At 40.7% G+C, this 17232-nt stretch overlaps 1 protein-coding gene across 2 annotated transcripts; it reads right to left on the reverse strand.

Annotated features, from left to right (window-relative positions):
- On the reverse strand, positions 1-8883 carry LOC103179100 (troponin T, cardiac muscle isoforms). 2 transcript variants are annotated; one of them, XM_007894194.2, is made up of 10 exons: positions 8834-8883; positions 7495-7513; positions 6088-6148; positions 5823-5939; positions 5613-5690; positions 4645-4743; positions 3998-4110; positions 3344-3434; positions 2848-2888; positions 1-281 (listed from the first exon to the last, which is right to left on the reverse strand). In XM_007894194.2, exons 3-10 carry the CDS (start codon positions 6139-6141, stop codon positions 233-235), a joined length of 642 nt encoding a protein of 213 aa, XP_007892385.1. In that variant the 5' UTR covers positions 6142-6148; positions 7495-7513; positions 8834-8883; the 3' UTR covers positions 1-232. The 2 variants fall into 2 exon arrangements, with proteins under 2 accessions (XP_007892385.1, XP_007892386.1); XM_007894195.2 differs by having other exon boundaries at positions 7495-7515; positions 8839-8864.
- Between the last annotated feature and the right edge of the window lie 8349 nt (positions 8884-17232).

Here is a 17232-nt window from a genome sequence, read left to right on the forward strand (position 1 = left end):
TTCTGGTTTTATTCTGGTTTTATTGAGAATGCTACAAAGTCTTCACAACTTTATGAATGCGCACACTTTCATCAGACAGGATTGTTCATGCATCATTGGTGCATTTTTGTTCCTGTCACTTAAACAGCTGGATTGGGAGTGGCTTGTCGATTTCATGAACACAGTTGGCGTTGAGATGATAGGAGAGTTTGAGTGATTCTGGTAGAGTTTGTTGAGCACTTTCAGGCCATGCTCATTTCCATCTTCCTCCAAGATTTGCTTTGACACGACCTCCCTTTGAACTAAAGTGAGCAAACATTTATTTTGTTATAACTGTATGTTCCATTTCACTGCAAGCAGAAGCCACTTTTCTATTTGATTTTGCAGTCTAACAAACCAGTTTCACCCAACATAGAACTATAATGCGTGTGTTTATTTAAACAGTGTACACTGGAGTCTAGTTTGTGGTATTTCTTAACAGATGATTTGATAAGAAAAGTGAAGTGATTTCGAAAACATCTGAAGAAGAAGGACGGAAGGACGTCCCAAGGCACTGGACAATCAGTGTTTCGGAAATGTTCACATTTCTTATTAAGAAATCTGTTACAAAATATTGTCAGACACCCAGCTGACCAAGCAAAAAATCTGAGAAATAGAATCAAATAGCTCTCTTCCTCTGTGGCGCAGTTGAAAAAAAAGTAGGACATTTGCCACGAAAAAGGTAACTGTGCATCACTGCATAGTCACAAGTCCCAATCAGATAACATGGCTTTGTGATCACAAGATCACATTCACAAGAATGGTTTGGATGAAAACAAACCCATCTGATCTCATCTGTCCAGAATATCATCCGATCACCCTCCCATCACAGCATCAAGCTGCTTCGTTTAATGATTCCCAGTGTCCTGGCATCAATCTATTCTAGAGAATTGGGCCTTTTTCATGGGAACCTGTTCCAGTCACTGATTGCCCTTTGAGTAAAGAAAGACTTCCTGGTACCAATCCTGAATTGTGCCCTATCAACCGTAAACCAGATGAGAATAAAGCACTTCTGGCATCAGTGCATTGGCTTCCTTCCTCCCCCACATCCGGTCCCTTACCAGCACCGCCTTTTTCCACCTCCGTCGCATCGCCTGTCTCCGCCAATACCTCTCCCCAAAAGCCGCTGAAACTCTGGTCCATGCCTTTGTCACCTCTTGACTGGACTACTCCAACTCCCTCCTCGCTGGTCTCCCATCTACTACCATCCATAAAATCCAGATCATTCAAAACTCTGCCACCCGTATTCTCACCTGCACCAAAGTCCGCTCCCCGATCACCCCAGTCCTTGCCAGACTGCACTGGCTCCCTATCCCAGAGAGGATCGACTTCAAGATCCTCACCCTCGTATTCAAGTCCCTGCACTCCTCTGCACCCTCCTCTCTCTGACCTCCTCGCTCCTCAGCACAGTACCCGTTGCCTTCGTTCCTCCGGATCTGGCCTCCTCCTTGTCCCCCAAGTCCTTTGCTCCACCCTCGGCGGCCGTGCCTTCAGCCACTGTGCCCTGAGGCTCTGGAACTGCCTTCCTCACTCCCTTCATCTCATTCCCTCCCTTCCCATTTTCAGGTCTCTGCTGAAGACCTTTCTTTTCGATCGTGTCTTTGGTCACCTTCCCCCCCCTCCCGCTGGCTCGGTCCCGGGATCCATTACTGTAAAGCGCTCTGAGACGCCGTCCAGCGTGGAGGACACTATATAAATCCAAGTTGTTGTTGTTGTTGTTGTTGTTGGCTGATGAAGGTCGTTTTAGACAATGAAAATCATTCTTTCACAATCACCGTAGATAATCACCGCCCCAGGTAACAGGTAACAGAAGGCCTTAGCAACACACTGTAGCAACTGTCATTTGCATCTAGTAATAGCATCCGGTATTCCTAGAAACAAATAATAATTTATTGCCTTTATGAAACATTTTGTTTCACTTTATTGCCAGTCCATAAATAACTATGGCAAGCGCTTATGGGAATACGTCAATAATTTCTTTGTGAGGCAAACACGATAAGACAATAATAATAATAATCCCTCCAAAAAACAAAACAATAATGAATTGGTCATTTTCAATCCATGACTGTTTGTGGGACACTGCTGTGCGCAATTGGCTGCCACGTTTCGACTACAAAGATACAGTCAATGCACTTTACAGCATATTCTGTGAAACGCTTTGAGACGTCTAGAAGATGTGAAAAGCGCTGTATCAAATGCAAGGATTATTATTATAAACACGATAACTTGTTCACTGCTGGTTATGCGGGTTAGGGCAGAATGGAACCAGTTGCTGCCAACCACACATCTATTAATTGTTGACGTTGGTATGCAGTACTAATAGTGATGAGTTGAACATATCTTGTATATAAAAAAAGCTTTGCATTTGATATAGGGCCTTTCATTCAGGAGGATGTCTCAAAGAGCTTTACATGCATTGATTGTGTATTTTGTAGGCAAACAATTTGCATATAGTAATATCCTGCAACCAGCCACAATGTGAACAGAGATTGTCAGCCAAGATACCTGGACAAACTCCCTTCTCTGTTTGAGTTGTGCCATGAGATCTTTGAAGAACAGGTAAGGAGGACCTTGGTTTTACAACTCATCTGAAGGGCGGATCCTCCAACAATGCTGCACTCCCCCAGAACTGTATGGAGCATTAGTCTAGGATTGTGAGTTCAATGTCCCGATGAGGAATTTGAACCCGCAATCTTTCCAAGCAATCTGGCATACAATGGATTAAAACAACATAGAACATTCAAAGAGGGCAAATCATCTCTACAGGCAGTTGTAATGGGACTAGTGTAAATTCCGCTGAGAATTCAGGACTGAATTTGAAATACTTACACCTTCTGGTGATCACTAACTCGGTTTCGAAGTACTTTAATCTGCAAGGCAACAAATGACAGCATTATATTCCTGACAGTGACCATTCCTGCCCCCCTGGAGATTGGACTCAAGCAAACAGTTGATATAAACAGCTGAGGAATTAACAAAGCTTTTAATGATTAAACAAATGGGGATTTGTTACATGACACATATTTTCTAACACTGTGCGCTATACTAGTCTTGTCATTTTCTTTTAATTTAAGAGAGATAAATTGGAGGTTTTACTTGACTAGGTGTGATTCTCATTAAATTACAGTACAGAATAACACCACACCAATGGTCAATGACCTATTTCATCTCTTCCTCCACTTCTCTCCTCTCCCATCCTTTCTCTTCCACGAGGAAGGTCTCACATGTGCTATAATATTTGGTAACTTGATAGAAAAATGAATATAAACATCATAACCAGCAGCAATATAGTTATTTAATATCAGTATTTCACCCCTTTTCATACCTCATATTTCTGTCGTTTCATTTTCTCCTGGAGGTCAAACTTTTCCGATTCCAACTGAAACATCCACTGCCACAGTTCCTTGGCTTTGTCCCTGTCAATACAACAAGACGTCTCATTGAACAGACAGGTCACTAATTCAGAGCCATTCATTAGGAAAAAAATGATGGCTGAAATATGGACCTGTACCATTGCCTTATTCAATAAAATCACAAACCCAAACAATATCGATAGTTTAAGATTGATGACTGCGAATCAATTTATTTGCCTGCTTCAGGGCTTAGCAGGTAAACAATCAGAAGACAGAATGCACAGCTCAAGAGCTCGAGTGAATTCCAATCTCTGCTGCCGTTTCCGACTGTCGGGTCAGAGAAGCCAATGACAACAACAACAGCTCGCATTTATATTATGCCCTTCTCGTGGAGTCGTGTCTCGGAATGCTTGGACAGCATCAACGAGGACTGCTGCAATAAAATACAATACAACACAATACCATACAAAACAATACAACACAACACAATACAATACCATTTAGATTGATGCAGCACCTTTCACGTTGGGAGGACTTCTCAAAGCATTTCACTTCACAGGGCTTGAAGGGCGTCCAAATGGATAGAAAATTGTACAGGGATAACAAATCAAGTATGTTTTTCTTACTTTATTGTATCCTCATCCAGATCGTCAAAGTCTAATGTTTTGCGCCTCTGTGCCAACATCTTCTTTTTCTTTTCTCTCTCCGTTTGCGTCTTCCCTCCTTTGCGATTGTCCACCTGGTAAAAAAAAAGGATGTTTTAGAAATGGACACTTTCCTGTGCTCTGTGACTGGCCTCCGACAGGAAGGTTCTCATTGGGGCTGAGCTGGACCTCACTGACTCATCTGGCATTGGAATATTGGAATTGAGTTGATCCTCTGTGGCGGTCTTGGTAGTCTGAGCCAAGCAGGTTCCACAGTACTCTAAGATACTGTTGATGACAAACTAGCCAGCCTGGCTTGTTGGCCAAATGCAGTGATTGTATATTTTGCAAACGAATGCGGTAGCCAATCCGTACACAACAATGTCCCACAAACAGCCATGAAGTGAATGACCAATTTTATCATTGTCCAGAACGTTGGGAGAAATTCCCTTCTCTTACCAAATAGTGCCATGGGGGATCTTTACCGTCTACCTGAACAGGCTGATAGACACAAGTAGTAGCAAAAGTGTCAATGCAGGCTTTTTCCCAGATAGGTAATTAAAAATTCCATTCAAGCCAACTAAGAATTTATTGCCCCAGTAACATATGTCATAAAATAGAATTATTACCTTTTGTAAATAGCCTCCAAAGTGCAAAACTTTTTTCTTTTTAGCGTCTTCCTGCGCCCTCTTCCTCAATTCTTCGTCTTCTTTTCTGGCTCGTTCCTCCTATCGCGACGAATGGACAAGCAAGCGTACAGAGGGATTTTAATTAGAGCGTTTTTAAATATATTTGTGATAAAATAATCTGGAGGTCAGTTGCTAAAGCCACTTGCTCAATATGAAAGAGACACAGATGACCCTCAGTTGGAGCAGGAAACAGAGTTTATCTTTTGGAACTCCATCCTACAGTCCCTTCGCCTCAACCCATCCCTTGTCTCCTTCAAGGCCCTTCTGAAGACCCTCTCTTTGACCGTGCCTTTGGTCACCCTCATACCCCCACCCTCTCTACCCTCCACCCCTAATGACACCAACCCTTAGCTTGGGTGCAAATCCTTGACTGTCCAGTCCCTTGGGATGTCCTCCCGTCGTGAAGTGCACTTGTAAAAATGTGCCCAGCAATGTCCCATAAACTGAATGATTCATTCTATTTGGGGATCGTAGGCCAGGACACAGGGAGAACTTTGAGATCTTTAAATAGCACTTTGAGATCTTTAACATCCACTGCACAGGCAAACAGAGTCTTTGTGTAACATCTCTCAAGCACAGCACCTCTAACAATTCAGGGCTCCTGCATCACTGCATTTGCAGTATCAGTCTAGACTATGTGAGCTCAAAGTCACAACATGGGCCCACACCCATTTGACTCATAGGCGAGAGTGCTATCAACTAAGCCAAGTTGATCATTAACCAGTGATGCCCATTGGAAAGTGCAGATTGAGTGTGGACAGGTTCAGGTTGTGAACCCACGTAAAGAACATTCAAGTACCGGAAGGCAGCCAGACCCTGTGAGACCATAGTCCAGTAGGAGTCAGGAAGGGGCAAGAGAAAATTGGAGACAAGGAAAAATTCACAAAGCCTGTAAAGTTCACACTCACAGCGATCCTTGATTGACGTTCCTTCTCTTTCTCAGCACGGATTCTATGCTGTTCTGCTCTTTCTGACCTGCGGCTTTCCTACAGGAAGAGAAGCAATACAGTTAGAGAATGTGCTTTTGTAGAACTCTTAGTCCGTGTCGGATGCTCTCAAGCACGAGTGATGGGTTTCTGCGCGTGACAGTCCGAGCAAAAATAAAGTCTGAAACTCACAATTCTTTCTTTCAAAGCAATTATTTCTTCTTCTTCCTTCTTTCTGGTCACAAAATGAACTTCGATCAAGGTCTGCAATTCCAGAAGGTCTTTCTCCATACGCTTCCGATGGATGTCCTGTACATTGGAAGGGTTACAGATGAGTGTGCGCTGCAATACAATGTGTTGGATGAGCATTTTACAAGCCTTTGATTATCAACTGTAACGTGTTATCTACATAGAAAGTAAACCAGAGAGATAATGAAATTTCAGCTTGCATTCTTACATCAAAGTCAACTCTCTCTCCGTCTGGGATCTTGGGAGGCACCAGGTTAGGCATAAAGAGCCTAGAAAATTAAATTGGAAGAGTTAGAACACTTTACATGACACACATGACTCATATAGTCACTGAATGTTGTCTCTGTCAAGGGTATTGTGTTTTTAAAGGGGCATTAATCCCTTTCACTTTACTAGAGCCAGAAATCGCTTTCTTACATTTCACTGATCATGAGCAGCAGATGTTAATACGATTGGAACAATATACACTGTAGAAAACATTTAATCATCAGTAAAAGTACTACTGCATAGCATTCCAGCTACCTACTAAAAGAACATTATATTTTCCCACATAATACACACAGTTACACCACTTTACAGTATATGCTGTGAAACACTTTGGGAATCGCTTTCACATTGCATCCTCCCGACGTGAAAGATGCTATACCAAATGTAAGGACTATTATTGCATGCCATGATACAACATTAAATCGGTTTGAACTGTGCCATTTTTGCATACAGTATAGTAAAATCCTGAAATCAGTCTCTGGTACACATGGATTATATTGTAATTCTGCTTACAGAGTCTGGGTTTTTGTACCTTTCTTGTTGCCAGACTTTTCTTCATTACAAACTCTATCGTACTCAAGACAACCTAACGCAATGCTGTGCGTATGATTTAATTTAAAATACAGAATTCAATACAGCTGCAACGTTCCAGTAATATTAAAATGGGAATTGAACAAATTCACAGGATAAATTCTTTCCGTCAAGGGAAGTAAAAGCCGAGCGAGCTTTTTCTCCAAATTAAATTCTTACTTTCAAGGCCCCAAACTTATTGGAAACAAACATCCATTCTAAGTCTGAGGGAAACATGGGAACGCAGCACTTAGAGACAACTTAATGACTCTTTCAGTTATCTGCCCCTTAAGGGTGACTATGATAGGCTGCTTGAGCTTTTTACAGTTTACTCGTAGCTACATATTTTAGTGACCAGGATAAATTGTACTTTGCAACACATCACCTGTCACAAATGCTGCTCAGGGACTCTCTGTGGAATCGTGTTTTCATACACCACAAATGTATTTTATTAGTGGCGTAAAGATTACTTATAAAAGTATGTTATTAAAAGTGATGCTGGGGATTTAAGTTTGCTTATGTTACAAGGCTGAATTTTAAGAATTACTGCACAATCGTAACTCCGATGACCAAACAACATTCCAGACTAAGACTGGGTGGAATTTGAGGACCTATTGTCTGCACACTGATGCAATAACAGCTGCGCTTCCTAAATGATTCAAAGTAATATGCAATAATCAACATGAGCTGGCAAAATGTTAAACTAAGTAAACACTGACATTAACACGGCTAAGATTTTTGCTGAGCAAAGCAATTAATAATTCAAAGCTTGACTTACTTTGGCCTCGGCTTCTCTTCTTAGAAGTCCAGCATGGGAGCAAAATTGAGACATGCATTAGTAAAAGCTGTCAAGAGTCACTGCCAAAAACATAAACATGGTTGAAGAATTGAGATCTATGGATTTTGTTAACCTGAGAGCCACCTTCACATCGCCATGAGTTTCTATGAGCAAACTGAGTGTAAGACTAGGTTGGGACAGAGTGTGTTGTCACACCTTAGCTTCCCAAGTTCAATAATGTTTCCAGTAGGGCTGGGATGAGAAAAAGATCAATTGAATTATCCGGCAAGGATTTTTTTTGGGTGTGGGGGAGGGAGGGGGGGGGGGGGGTGAGATAGGGAAATCGTTACATTCCTTTTTCAATCATTGGGGGTTTAATAAACTATTCAAACAGCGAAAACTAATTACTGACATCTCGCACCAGGAAAAGCACCTTGTCATTTAAACTCCATCTGGACAATGACACATTCATTCTTGAATGAAGCAGAACAGAAGCTTACAATGTTAAGCGATCCAAGGTGATAGCCTGGGTGAAGGGTGCTATATAAATGCAAGTTGTTGTTGCTGTTGTTGTTTGGTAATTTACATCGGGAATGCTCGTAAATTATTCCGTATTAATATTTCTGATGCGCAGGGTTTTGTCACTGAAATATTTAGCAAAGAGCATTGCCCCTTCTGGTGGGGGTGGGAGGTATGATATTTTAGGTAGGGCAAACACCCCTTTAAACTGGGGGCATAATATTACGGATGGTGTCTTGCCCCTTTAAAGTGAGGAGATAATGAACCCAAAAGCAACTTGAGTCCAAGTCGTAATGGGTTGGTGTCAGGTGGTGGTCAGACTGCACCAAAAAAATGGCTGAACTTGGATGGAACTATTTGCTATGAGACGGATGTTTTGACTCAAATGAAACAGAAGTATTGCCAACACTCTGCAAAATCAGCAGCTGACTCTTTGGAAATGGCCACAGATGTCAAGTCAACAGCATTTTGATATCTTCCCATCATTTGTTTTGACCCTGAGCACACGGGCAACACGCAGCTTATCTCTCATCAGTCAGTGACTTTGTTATCCGAGTGTCTCGCTGTACGGCAAGGCTCAGCGTAGTGTAGTTCCACATTATTGCTTGCTCACAAATTGGTTCCAGCGGCACCTGAGCTAAGTCTTTGGAGGCTTGCCAGACATTTTGCAAGCGTGTTAGAAAGTGGCTTTAGAGAGTTACTTGTCAACCGTTTTTCTGTTGCAACTGTCTGGAGCAATGCTAAAGGATCTCAAATGATTTTGAAATTAATTTCTGTCTTTGAGGAACTTCCACATTCTTTAAATTGAAGAGCTTCACACCTTCTCCTTCCTCTTCTCCTTCTGCATCTTGTTCTGTAAAAATCAGGGTAATATCAATATCGCGATTTGTTTAATAATCCTTCGAAATATTTCCTTTTAATGAACCCCACCTACTTGCCCCGTTGACCTACCACCAGGCCATTTCATCAAATGGAAGGATAGGTTATTAACTGTTTCTATGAGCGGAAAGAAGGAGAAGGTGGATTAACCACAATTCGGTGGTTAGCAATGCAAAATATTGTATGCGTATTGCAATCTGTTTGATGACCAAAATTTGATTCACCAATAATTGGCGGTTGATAGAGGTTGATAGATTTCTAGGTGGATAGATTTCTCATGGATAGAGGGATTAAGGGATATGGGGATAGGACGGGTAAGTGGGGTTAAGTTAGAAGATCAGCCATGATCTTATTAAGTGGCGGGGCAGGCTCAAGGGGCCGAATGGCCTACGCCTGTTCCTACGTCTTATGGTCTTATGGTCTTAATTGTTAATAAGACCATTTGCTCACTTATTGGCATCGTGGAATTGATGGAGGTACCGGCTAGATTACTCACCTTCACCATCTCCTTCTTCTTCTTCTTCTTCTTCTTCTTCTTCTTCTTCTTCAGCTAAAGTAAATATTAAAACAATGGAGAGACTGGTGTCAGCAACACAAATCAGATATGCATCACAGTGTCACCACCCATCTGGTAAAACGTATAGCTGCTGTGCAGAACATTGCACACATTGAATGTCCAAAGTTACGTATACTATGGGAGTTGATATTCTCATTCCAAGAGAATTGATGAAACGCTGTCATAAGAAATAAACCCAAAGCTTCAAATCACGTTACTGGGGGTAGAGGAAGATTTTCTGTGCAGATGAGTACCATCATTTTCTAGATCGCTTGAGATTTTGAATTAGATCGACAAATGCTAAAACGTTCAAAAATTACCAAGCAAAGAGAAAGATCCGCCTAGCGAATCCAATTAAGGGTAAAACCAGAAAATATATTTTGCATGCAACGGGCTGTGAAAATATAGCATTCCTCCAGCTCAGCTGGTAAGCCAAGATTATTAAGTGCCTTGGGACATCCTCTTAATCTGAAAGCTGATGGATAAATGTAAAGTTGTATTGTATCGTAATTCACCACCCCATTTATCTATCCCTTATTCACTAACTCTTCTGCCTGTTAGGAGACATCAGATTTAATGGGCTCCCTGAAACATCCTCTTCCCCCACCGCTCCCACCCACCCCCCCACCACCCACATCCCTGGGGCCTAGATTTCCTATTGGGAAAGCAGCCAAAATAGCATTCAGCGGCTAAATAACACGGTCAAAGCCCAGTTCATCAAATCCACCCAGTGAAATCAGAGGGATCTAATTGTGCATTCGAAAATTATTTAACATAAAAGATCAGAAATACGGTACAAGGCGATACAATCTGCCTTATACAGTGTCTTGCTCGTTGGAATGATGTCTAAAAGAGTTTGACTATGCTGACTGGGGCACCTGAGCTGGGGATGGGAGCTGAGGGAAATAATGACCGAAATCACGGACAAAGAGGTAGGAGGAAGGAGATGAAGGAACATTAAAGAGGAAATAAAAGAGGAAGGAGACAAAGGAACAATAAAAGTGCGTAGATTTGCATAAGTGAATGAAACCGTTTACCTGACTGCTCCCCCACTTCTTCTTCTTCTGAGATAGAAAGCAATAAAGGAATATAAACGTGTACAGTTAGCAATCTATGAAGACCCCACTGAGTCATTGTTTAAAGTTGATTCCAAGATGTTTTTTCTGTTGGATAACTGAGGATGTTTTTATTTCCTCACTGATATTACAGTGTTACAGTACCATCGAGCTACTGCTATGATGAAAAAGACAATTTTACCAAAATAATTAAACCAGCAGAGCAACGATTATACAAGTGAATCAGAATCCAAGGCATTAAAGTTGGTGACGTGAGGCCACTGGCTGTGACCCAATGGACGATGAGTGCTTTAAACATATATTTTTTGCTAAGTATGGAATGAGGATGAGACAAGGGAGTGAGACCAACAGAGCTCATTCAGGAGCCAACATAGGCATAATGGGCAGCTTGGCTTTCCTCTGAGTTGAATATTTCTATCATTGCAATAGCCTCTACACATAATAATAATAATAATCCTTGCATTTGATATAGTGCTTTTCACGTCTTCTCGACGTCTCAAAGCGCTTCACAGAATAGACTGTAAAGTGAATTGACCGTATATTTGTGGGCGAAACGCGGCAGCCAATTGCACACAGCAGCGTCCCACAAACAATCGTGGATTGAAAATGACCAATTTATTATTCTTTTTAGTTTTGGAGGGATTATGATTAGGTGTTGTTATTAGGTGCTGTATTAACCGTGTCACTGGGCTATGAGAACTGGAGACGTCTTATGATCATCACTCATTCGTATCTATATGTTTTGGTCAGCCGGGGGTATGACAGAACCCATCACTGTGCTTAAAACTGAGAGTTCCACGTATGTACACCACCTGCACAATGGAAATTTTCCCTGAGTCTGGGATGCAATGCCCACTCATTTGCCTAATTTCGGAAATTATTTGGTGTTATAATTATTTTTGAAATATTAGCATGCAGTGTAGAGACAACGACAAGGAAAGAAAACATTTAAGCTTAATGAATTGATGGCTGAATCCAGAGAGCAGTGCTCTTTTGAGCTCAACATGGAAGTGAAGTTAAAGGGAGAGCATGTTCAGAAGGGGGTCAGATTTATGGTTTATACAAATTAGAACGAGATTCAGAAGTGCCTCTTACCATTTTCTTCCCGTTCTTCTTCTGCAAAAGGGGAAAATTTGTAAGATAAAAACATCAGAATTAGTCCACGTTATAAAATCTCCATGGTTTAATAATAATAATACTGTAATAATTATAACCCTTGCATTTATATAGCACCTTATTGCATTGGAATATCTTAAAGTGTGCTTCATAAGATTTTCTGTGAAATGGAGTGACTGTGTATTTGTGGACAAACATAGCAGTACATTTGCGCACACCAATGTCTCACAAATGGACATGAAACGAATGACCAATTTTTTTTATTTGGAAGATTGTTGGCCAGGACACCGGGAGAACCTCCTTTTTCATTTCAAACAGCGCCACGGGATCTTTAACGTCCACCTGAATAGGCAGACGGGACCTTGGTTTAACATCTTACGTAAAAATAGGAAATAAAAGCATAACACAGTGTGGAGGGACATGGAATGACAAGGTTAGTTCAATGAAGACAAACGCATGTGTTCATTAAACCTTTACACAGCCAGAGCATTCAAAATGGGAGAAGGGCATACTACCATGCATGAGAGAGAAGGATTTAGAGGGGCATGAGAGAGGGGTGGGAGCTGGTACAGAATATAAACGGAAGGGTGGGTGGTCTGGAGAGATGAAATCCTTCTTCAAGCGAACCAAAGGGTCTTCTTCATCCGAACTGAACGTGTGCTCTTGTGAAGAGCTGAGTTACATTGAATTTAGCCTCATTTACTCAACGCTGTGAGTCAATGTTAGCAGGGCTGGTTTAAATCTGGCTTAAGACTGTGGTGTTGGCAGATACAAACTCCAGCACTGAAAGAATTTTAAAAAATGTTGATGTGGTTCTCAAAGTCCCAACAGGTGTGAGGCGTAGGAGGTGGCCTTGCAAAGAGAGGATAGAAATAGCTCCAATAACATTTTGTCACAGAAAAAAATTCCAAGACCTTACGAGGATAAAAGATCCCGTTAAAAGACATATGGGTGTAGGTGGCAGAGGCTAGGGTCAGCTGCTGAGCTCTGAAGTCACACATACAAACATATGGTCGCCTCCAAAATACACAGTCACTTTCCAGCGTGTCCTGTGAAGCGCTTATAAAACAAATTTAGCCAATGAACAGGAATAAGCGTGCTTTACGTGCATTCAATGCAATATTGTTAAAATGCTTTCTATCTGTAAGGCTATAAATATGGTTTCCGTTTTCCAATTTTTTTAAAGAAAACAAGTTAATGTTTTTTTATCTTCCTGGTGTCATGAAATTGCCCTTTGCAACTGCAAATGGATTTCCTCTTGTTCTACTGTGGGGATTTGAAAAGATTTGTCAGGAGAGTTGATGATAGATCCATCAAAGGAATCCTGTAGGAAATTGCAAGGTTGATGGATGGTCTATTCCAACTAGACAATGTTGCAATCATATTGCTCAGACCCTAAAACTTGCTATAATCTGGAGGTGGTTCTATCCTCTTGTATATTCTCACCGCACGTGGATTCTATGCCTTTGAGATGTTTGCCCGACATGCAAACAACTACATCAAACATAAGGATTAATAATAATGATAATAATCCTTGCCTTTGATACAGCACTTTTCACCTCTTCTACACATCTCAAAGCGCTTCACAGAATAGACTGTAAAGTGAATTGATTGTATATTTGTGGGCGAAATGCGGCAGCCAATTGCGTACAACAGGTAAACAGCTGAGGTGAGAAAGCTATCACCCAGGTGCTTCTTTTGTTTCCTGCTTCAGGAAACAGCAAACTTCTCAGGGTGGTGAATGAATCATCAGCGATCAGTGACTCAAATAATAAATTATTGATGTGTCTGTCTCGTAAAGTCAGTCGAAAGTCAAAAGCTTCTGTGATAATAAAGAGCAATAGACTTTTGACTGGTTTGTGTTTACCCAAAAATCACAAAAGATTGCGTTGCGTAAAACGGCCCAAAACATAATAACAATAATAAGCCTTGCATTTGATATAGCGCTTTCCACATCTTTTAGATGTCTCAAAGCGCTTCACGGAATAGATTGCAAAGTGAATTGCGGGCGAAATGCGGCAGCCAATTGTGCACAAGCAGTGTCCCACAAACAGCCGTGGATTGAAATGACCAAATTATTATTTTTTTTTGAGGGATAATTATCAGGCGTGCGGAGTAAGGAAACTTGCCCAAGGAACTGAACCCAGCCGGAATCGAACCCAGGTCTCTCGCTTGCGAAGCGAGTGCTCTAACCACTGAGCTACAGGACTCCACTTATTCTTATTGTTATGAGCTAAGCACACACGCTCAAAACAATAGCTACTAACCTTCAGCCTCTTCTTCTGTGAAAAACATAAAACAGGAGGAAATATATTTACTGCATGTCATGGATCAAGTCATGGATCAGTGGAATGCAAATGCCGAAGTATCTTATTGTGTGATCTCTTACCTTCTTGTTCCCTGAAATCAAATAAAGATAAAACTATTGTCCAGCCATTGACCAAAGAGCACGTAGGAAAGCACACATAATTGAATATTGATGGGAGGTGGGGGGGGATAGAAATAGAATGAGTGCATTTTTTAACATCAGACTTACTCAACTTCTTCCATGATCTCCTCTGTGTCCGACATGTTCAATGTTCCTGTGGTTGAAAGACAAGAAAAGGAAAGATCAGAACAAATAATCCTTTCATTTTCATTTTGGTCCACAAATTGAGTCAGAGAAGAAGTAGAAATGTGTGGTGGTTCCTTACATTTCCTTCTAACCTATGATAAATTATAAGATTACCTATCTGTGTGTTTGGCTTTGTACTTTAACAATATTTACTGTTGTGTGCAATTGGCTGCCTCGTCTCCGTGATAAGGTGCTATATTAAATGCAAGCATTATTATTATCATTATTATTATTATTGTTATTATTATTATGTATAGTATAATGCTGCACTATTTTGCTGCACCTATAAATTCTATTTTATAGTATTTTCATGTGTTCAGTTCTCTTGCAGAGGATAAATCATTCCCCGTTTATCATGACAGCTGTAAATGTAATAGAAGCCAAGGTCAATGTGAACATCTGTCTGCAGCAAGTTATGAACCATGTCATGATTCATGCCTGCTTCCTCCATTTCTAACCTGCAGCCAGGTGCTCACAAGATGATACCTGAAATCCAGGTGTCAGTGACGATGTTACTAAGAGTCTCAAGCATGACCAATACAAACGTGGAGTCCTGTAGCTCAGTGGTTAGAGCACTCGCTTTGCAAGTGAGAGACCTGAGTTCAATTCCAGGCAGAGGGCGAAACCTTGGGCAAGTTTCCTTACTCCACACAGAGCCTAATAATCCCTCCAAAACTAAAAACAATAATTAAATTGGTCATTTTCAATCTACGACTGTTTGTGGGACATTGCTGTGCGCAATTGGCTGCCGCGTTCGCCCACAAATATACAGTCAATTCACTTTACAGTGTGTTCTGTGAAGCGCTTTGGGACGTCCTCCCGACGTGAAAAGCGCTATATCAAATGCAAGGATTATTATTATATTATTATAAAGGAGTATTGTGCTATGCACTTTGAGATATCCTCGCAATGTTAAAAGCGATATGTAAATATAAATTCTATTTTGTTGTAATGAACAGCTGAACAACTCTTTCTTGTTGTAATAAAGGGACCTGCCTAAAGATAGGAAGAGGATTGGAGCATTCAGCCCATCGAGTTGCTCCGAAATGGCAAAAATGGCAGCTGTGTTTCACCCACAAAATAAGTCACACCACTTCACAGAATGTTCTGTGAAGCATTTTGCAATATCTCAACAGTATGGTAAGGTACTAGATCAAATATATGGATTATTATTAATATTATTATTATTATAGCAGGGTGTGATGTCCTCAATTAAACATTTTTTTGGAGATGGTACATTTTTAACTCTAATAATGATAATAATAATCCTTTCATTTGATAAAGCCCTTTCACATGCGGAAATTCGTAAACACAGATTTAATTATGGAGTTTTTTTTGTAAGTTCGTGAAAGAATTGCAGAGAAACAGCTTCAAAACTGAGACTAAATTCAGCAAGTTACAATATGATAGGATTTAGAATTCTATATCGCTTTTCACATTGGGAGGCAGTCTCCAAGCGCTTTAAATTTAACAAATTCTTCATTCTGTGAAATGCAAAGAGAATACAAAGAATTCAGATACAGGTGGAATTTCAGCTCCAAAAAGTAGGCTTGCAAACTCGACACAATTGCATTCCTTTACAGTAAATTCTGTGAAGCGCTTTGAGATATCTCGTTGACCTGATCAATTGCAAGGCTTATTTCTTGCAAGTGTACAATAATATCAGATTGGCATTCAAAGTAAATCAATCTCTCAGCCTCCCTGTGATAGCATGTAATTGTCCATTGATGTCAGCCCTTAAAGTGCCCACTTACTCTACTGCATGTCTGAAATCCTTGGCATTCTCTGCCCTTTTAAAGAGGGTGTCTGGAAAAAGGATTCAATAATTTAAGATAAGAGTGTGAAGCAATGACTTCATGTGTGTTTCGTGACCTTAAATACAAGATTGGCTGTTTTTTCAGGCTTCTGGAGATGATTTTTCATTTCGTTTTTCACAGATACAGAAAGCAAACACAGATAGCATCAGCACAATCACGGCCACACACAGCATAAAGGAAGGTCACACATTAACACAAAGCAAATTTTGCCACGTTTGAACCTGACCCGTTGTCAAATCCTGCTGAGGAAATTGGTTGAAATAATTTATGAGCTACTTAGGAGAGAAATATAGCTTGCAAACAAGCAAATGGATTCAACTTGTCTATGCCAATGTTTGTACCCAAACAAGCCTCCCACCCCATTTTATTTCCTTGCTTATACACCTGATAAGGTACTATATCAAATACAAGGATTATTATTATTATTATTATTTATTCCCCTTCTCACTCATGTTTGCATCAAGTTTTCTCTAAAATACATTCATGCTTTTTACTTTAACTGGAGCTTGCAGCACTGAGTTTCATATTCTCACCACCCTCTGTGTGAAAATGTTCCTCTCTAAACTCTCTCATAGATCTGCTACCAGCTATCTTATATTTATGTCTCAAATTTGCGACTCGCCAACAAGTGTTGGTGCTGTAGAGGCTATGTACATAGTTGATACGCTTCATTCTTGAGCAAAGAATTATCGTAACAACAAACAAATTGCACTTGTATAGCGCCTTTCACATCGGGAGGACGGCCCAAGGTGCAGAAGTGCATTTAATATCATCTGCATAAGAGCGAAGAAAGAAAACAGGGTTCACCTTGAAAACAAAGGTCCGTTTTGTGAAAGTCCATTTTGTAAAGTTCGCTCACAAACTGCTTCTAAATGCTTTTAGACATCTCTGTGGCGTGGTAAGGATTATTTTATGTATAAGTGAAACTTCTTACCTAAATGAAGAGGGGGGTGCCTGAGCAGCAGCAGCAGCAGGTTTCTTGAGATCTGAAAGTTTATTTCAAAGTTCCTCACAGAAAGAGTTTTTACACCCCCTCTCCTCCGTGAGTGACCACTTGATAACCTGATTGGTGAAGTACAGTTGAAGTGTTATGCCAGCTATGCGGTTTGTCTGAACGGGAGCAGCGTTCACAAACCCATAAAAGTCCATCCTTTTGTCAGA

This window comes from Callorhinchus milii, unplaced genomic scaffold, assembly GCF_018977255.1.
Source record: "Callorhinchus milii isolate IMCB2004 unplaced genomic scaffold, IMCB_Cmil_1.0 Scaffold19, whole genome shotgun sequence".
NCBI lineage: Eukaryota > Metazoa > Chordata > Chondrichthyes > Chimaeriformes > Callorhinchidae > Callorhinchus > Callorhinchus milii.

Coding starts and splice junctions, on each gene's coding strand:
- LOC103179100 (XM_007894194.2), bottom strand. CDS start 6,141: ATGCCTAACCTGGTGCCTCCCAAGATCCCAGACGGAGAGAGAGTTGAC. Junction 3,435..3,997: donor CTGGATGAGGATACAATAAA/GTAAGAAAAACA, acceptor TTGTATTGACAG/GGACAAAGCCAAGGAACTGT. Junction 282..2,847: donor GTTAGTGATCACCAGAAGGT/GTAAGTATTTCA, acceptor TGCTCACTTTAG/TTCAAAGGGAGGTCGTGTCA.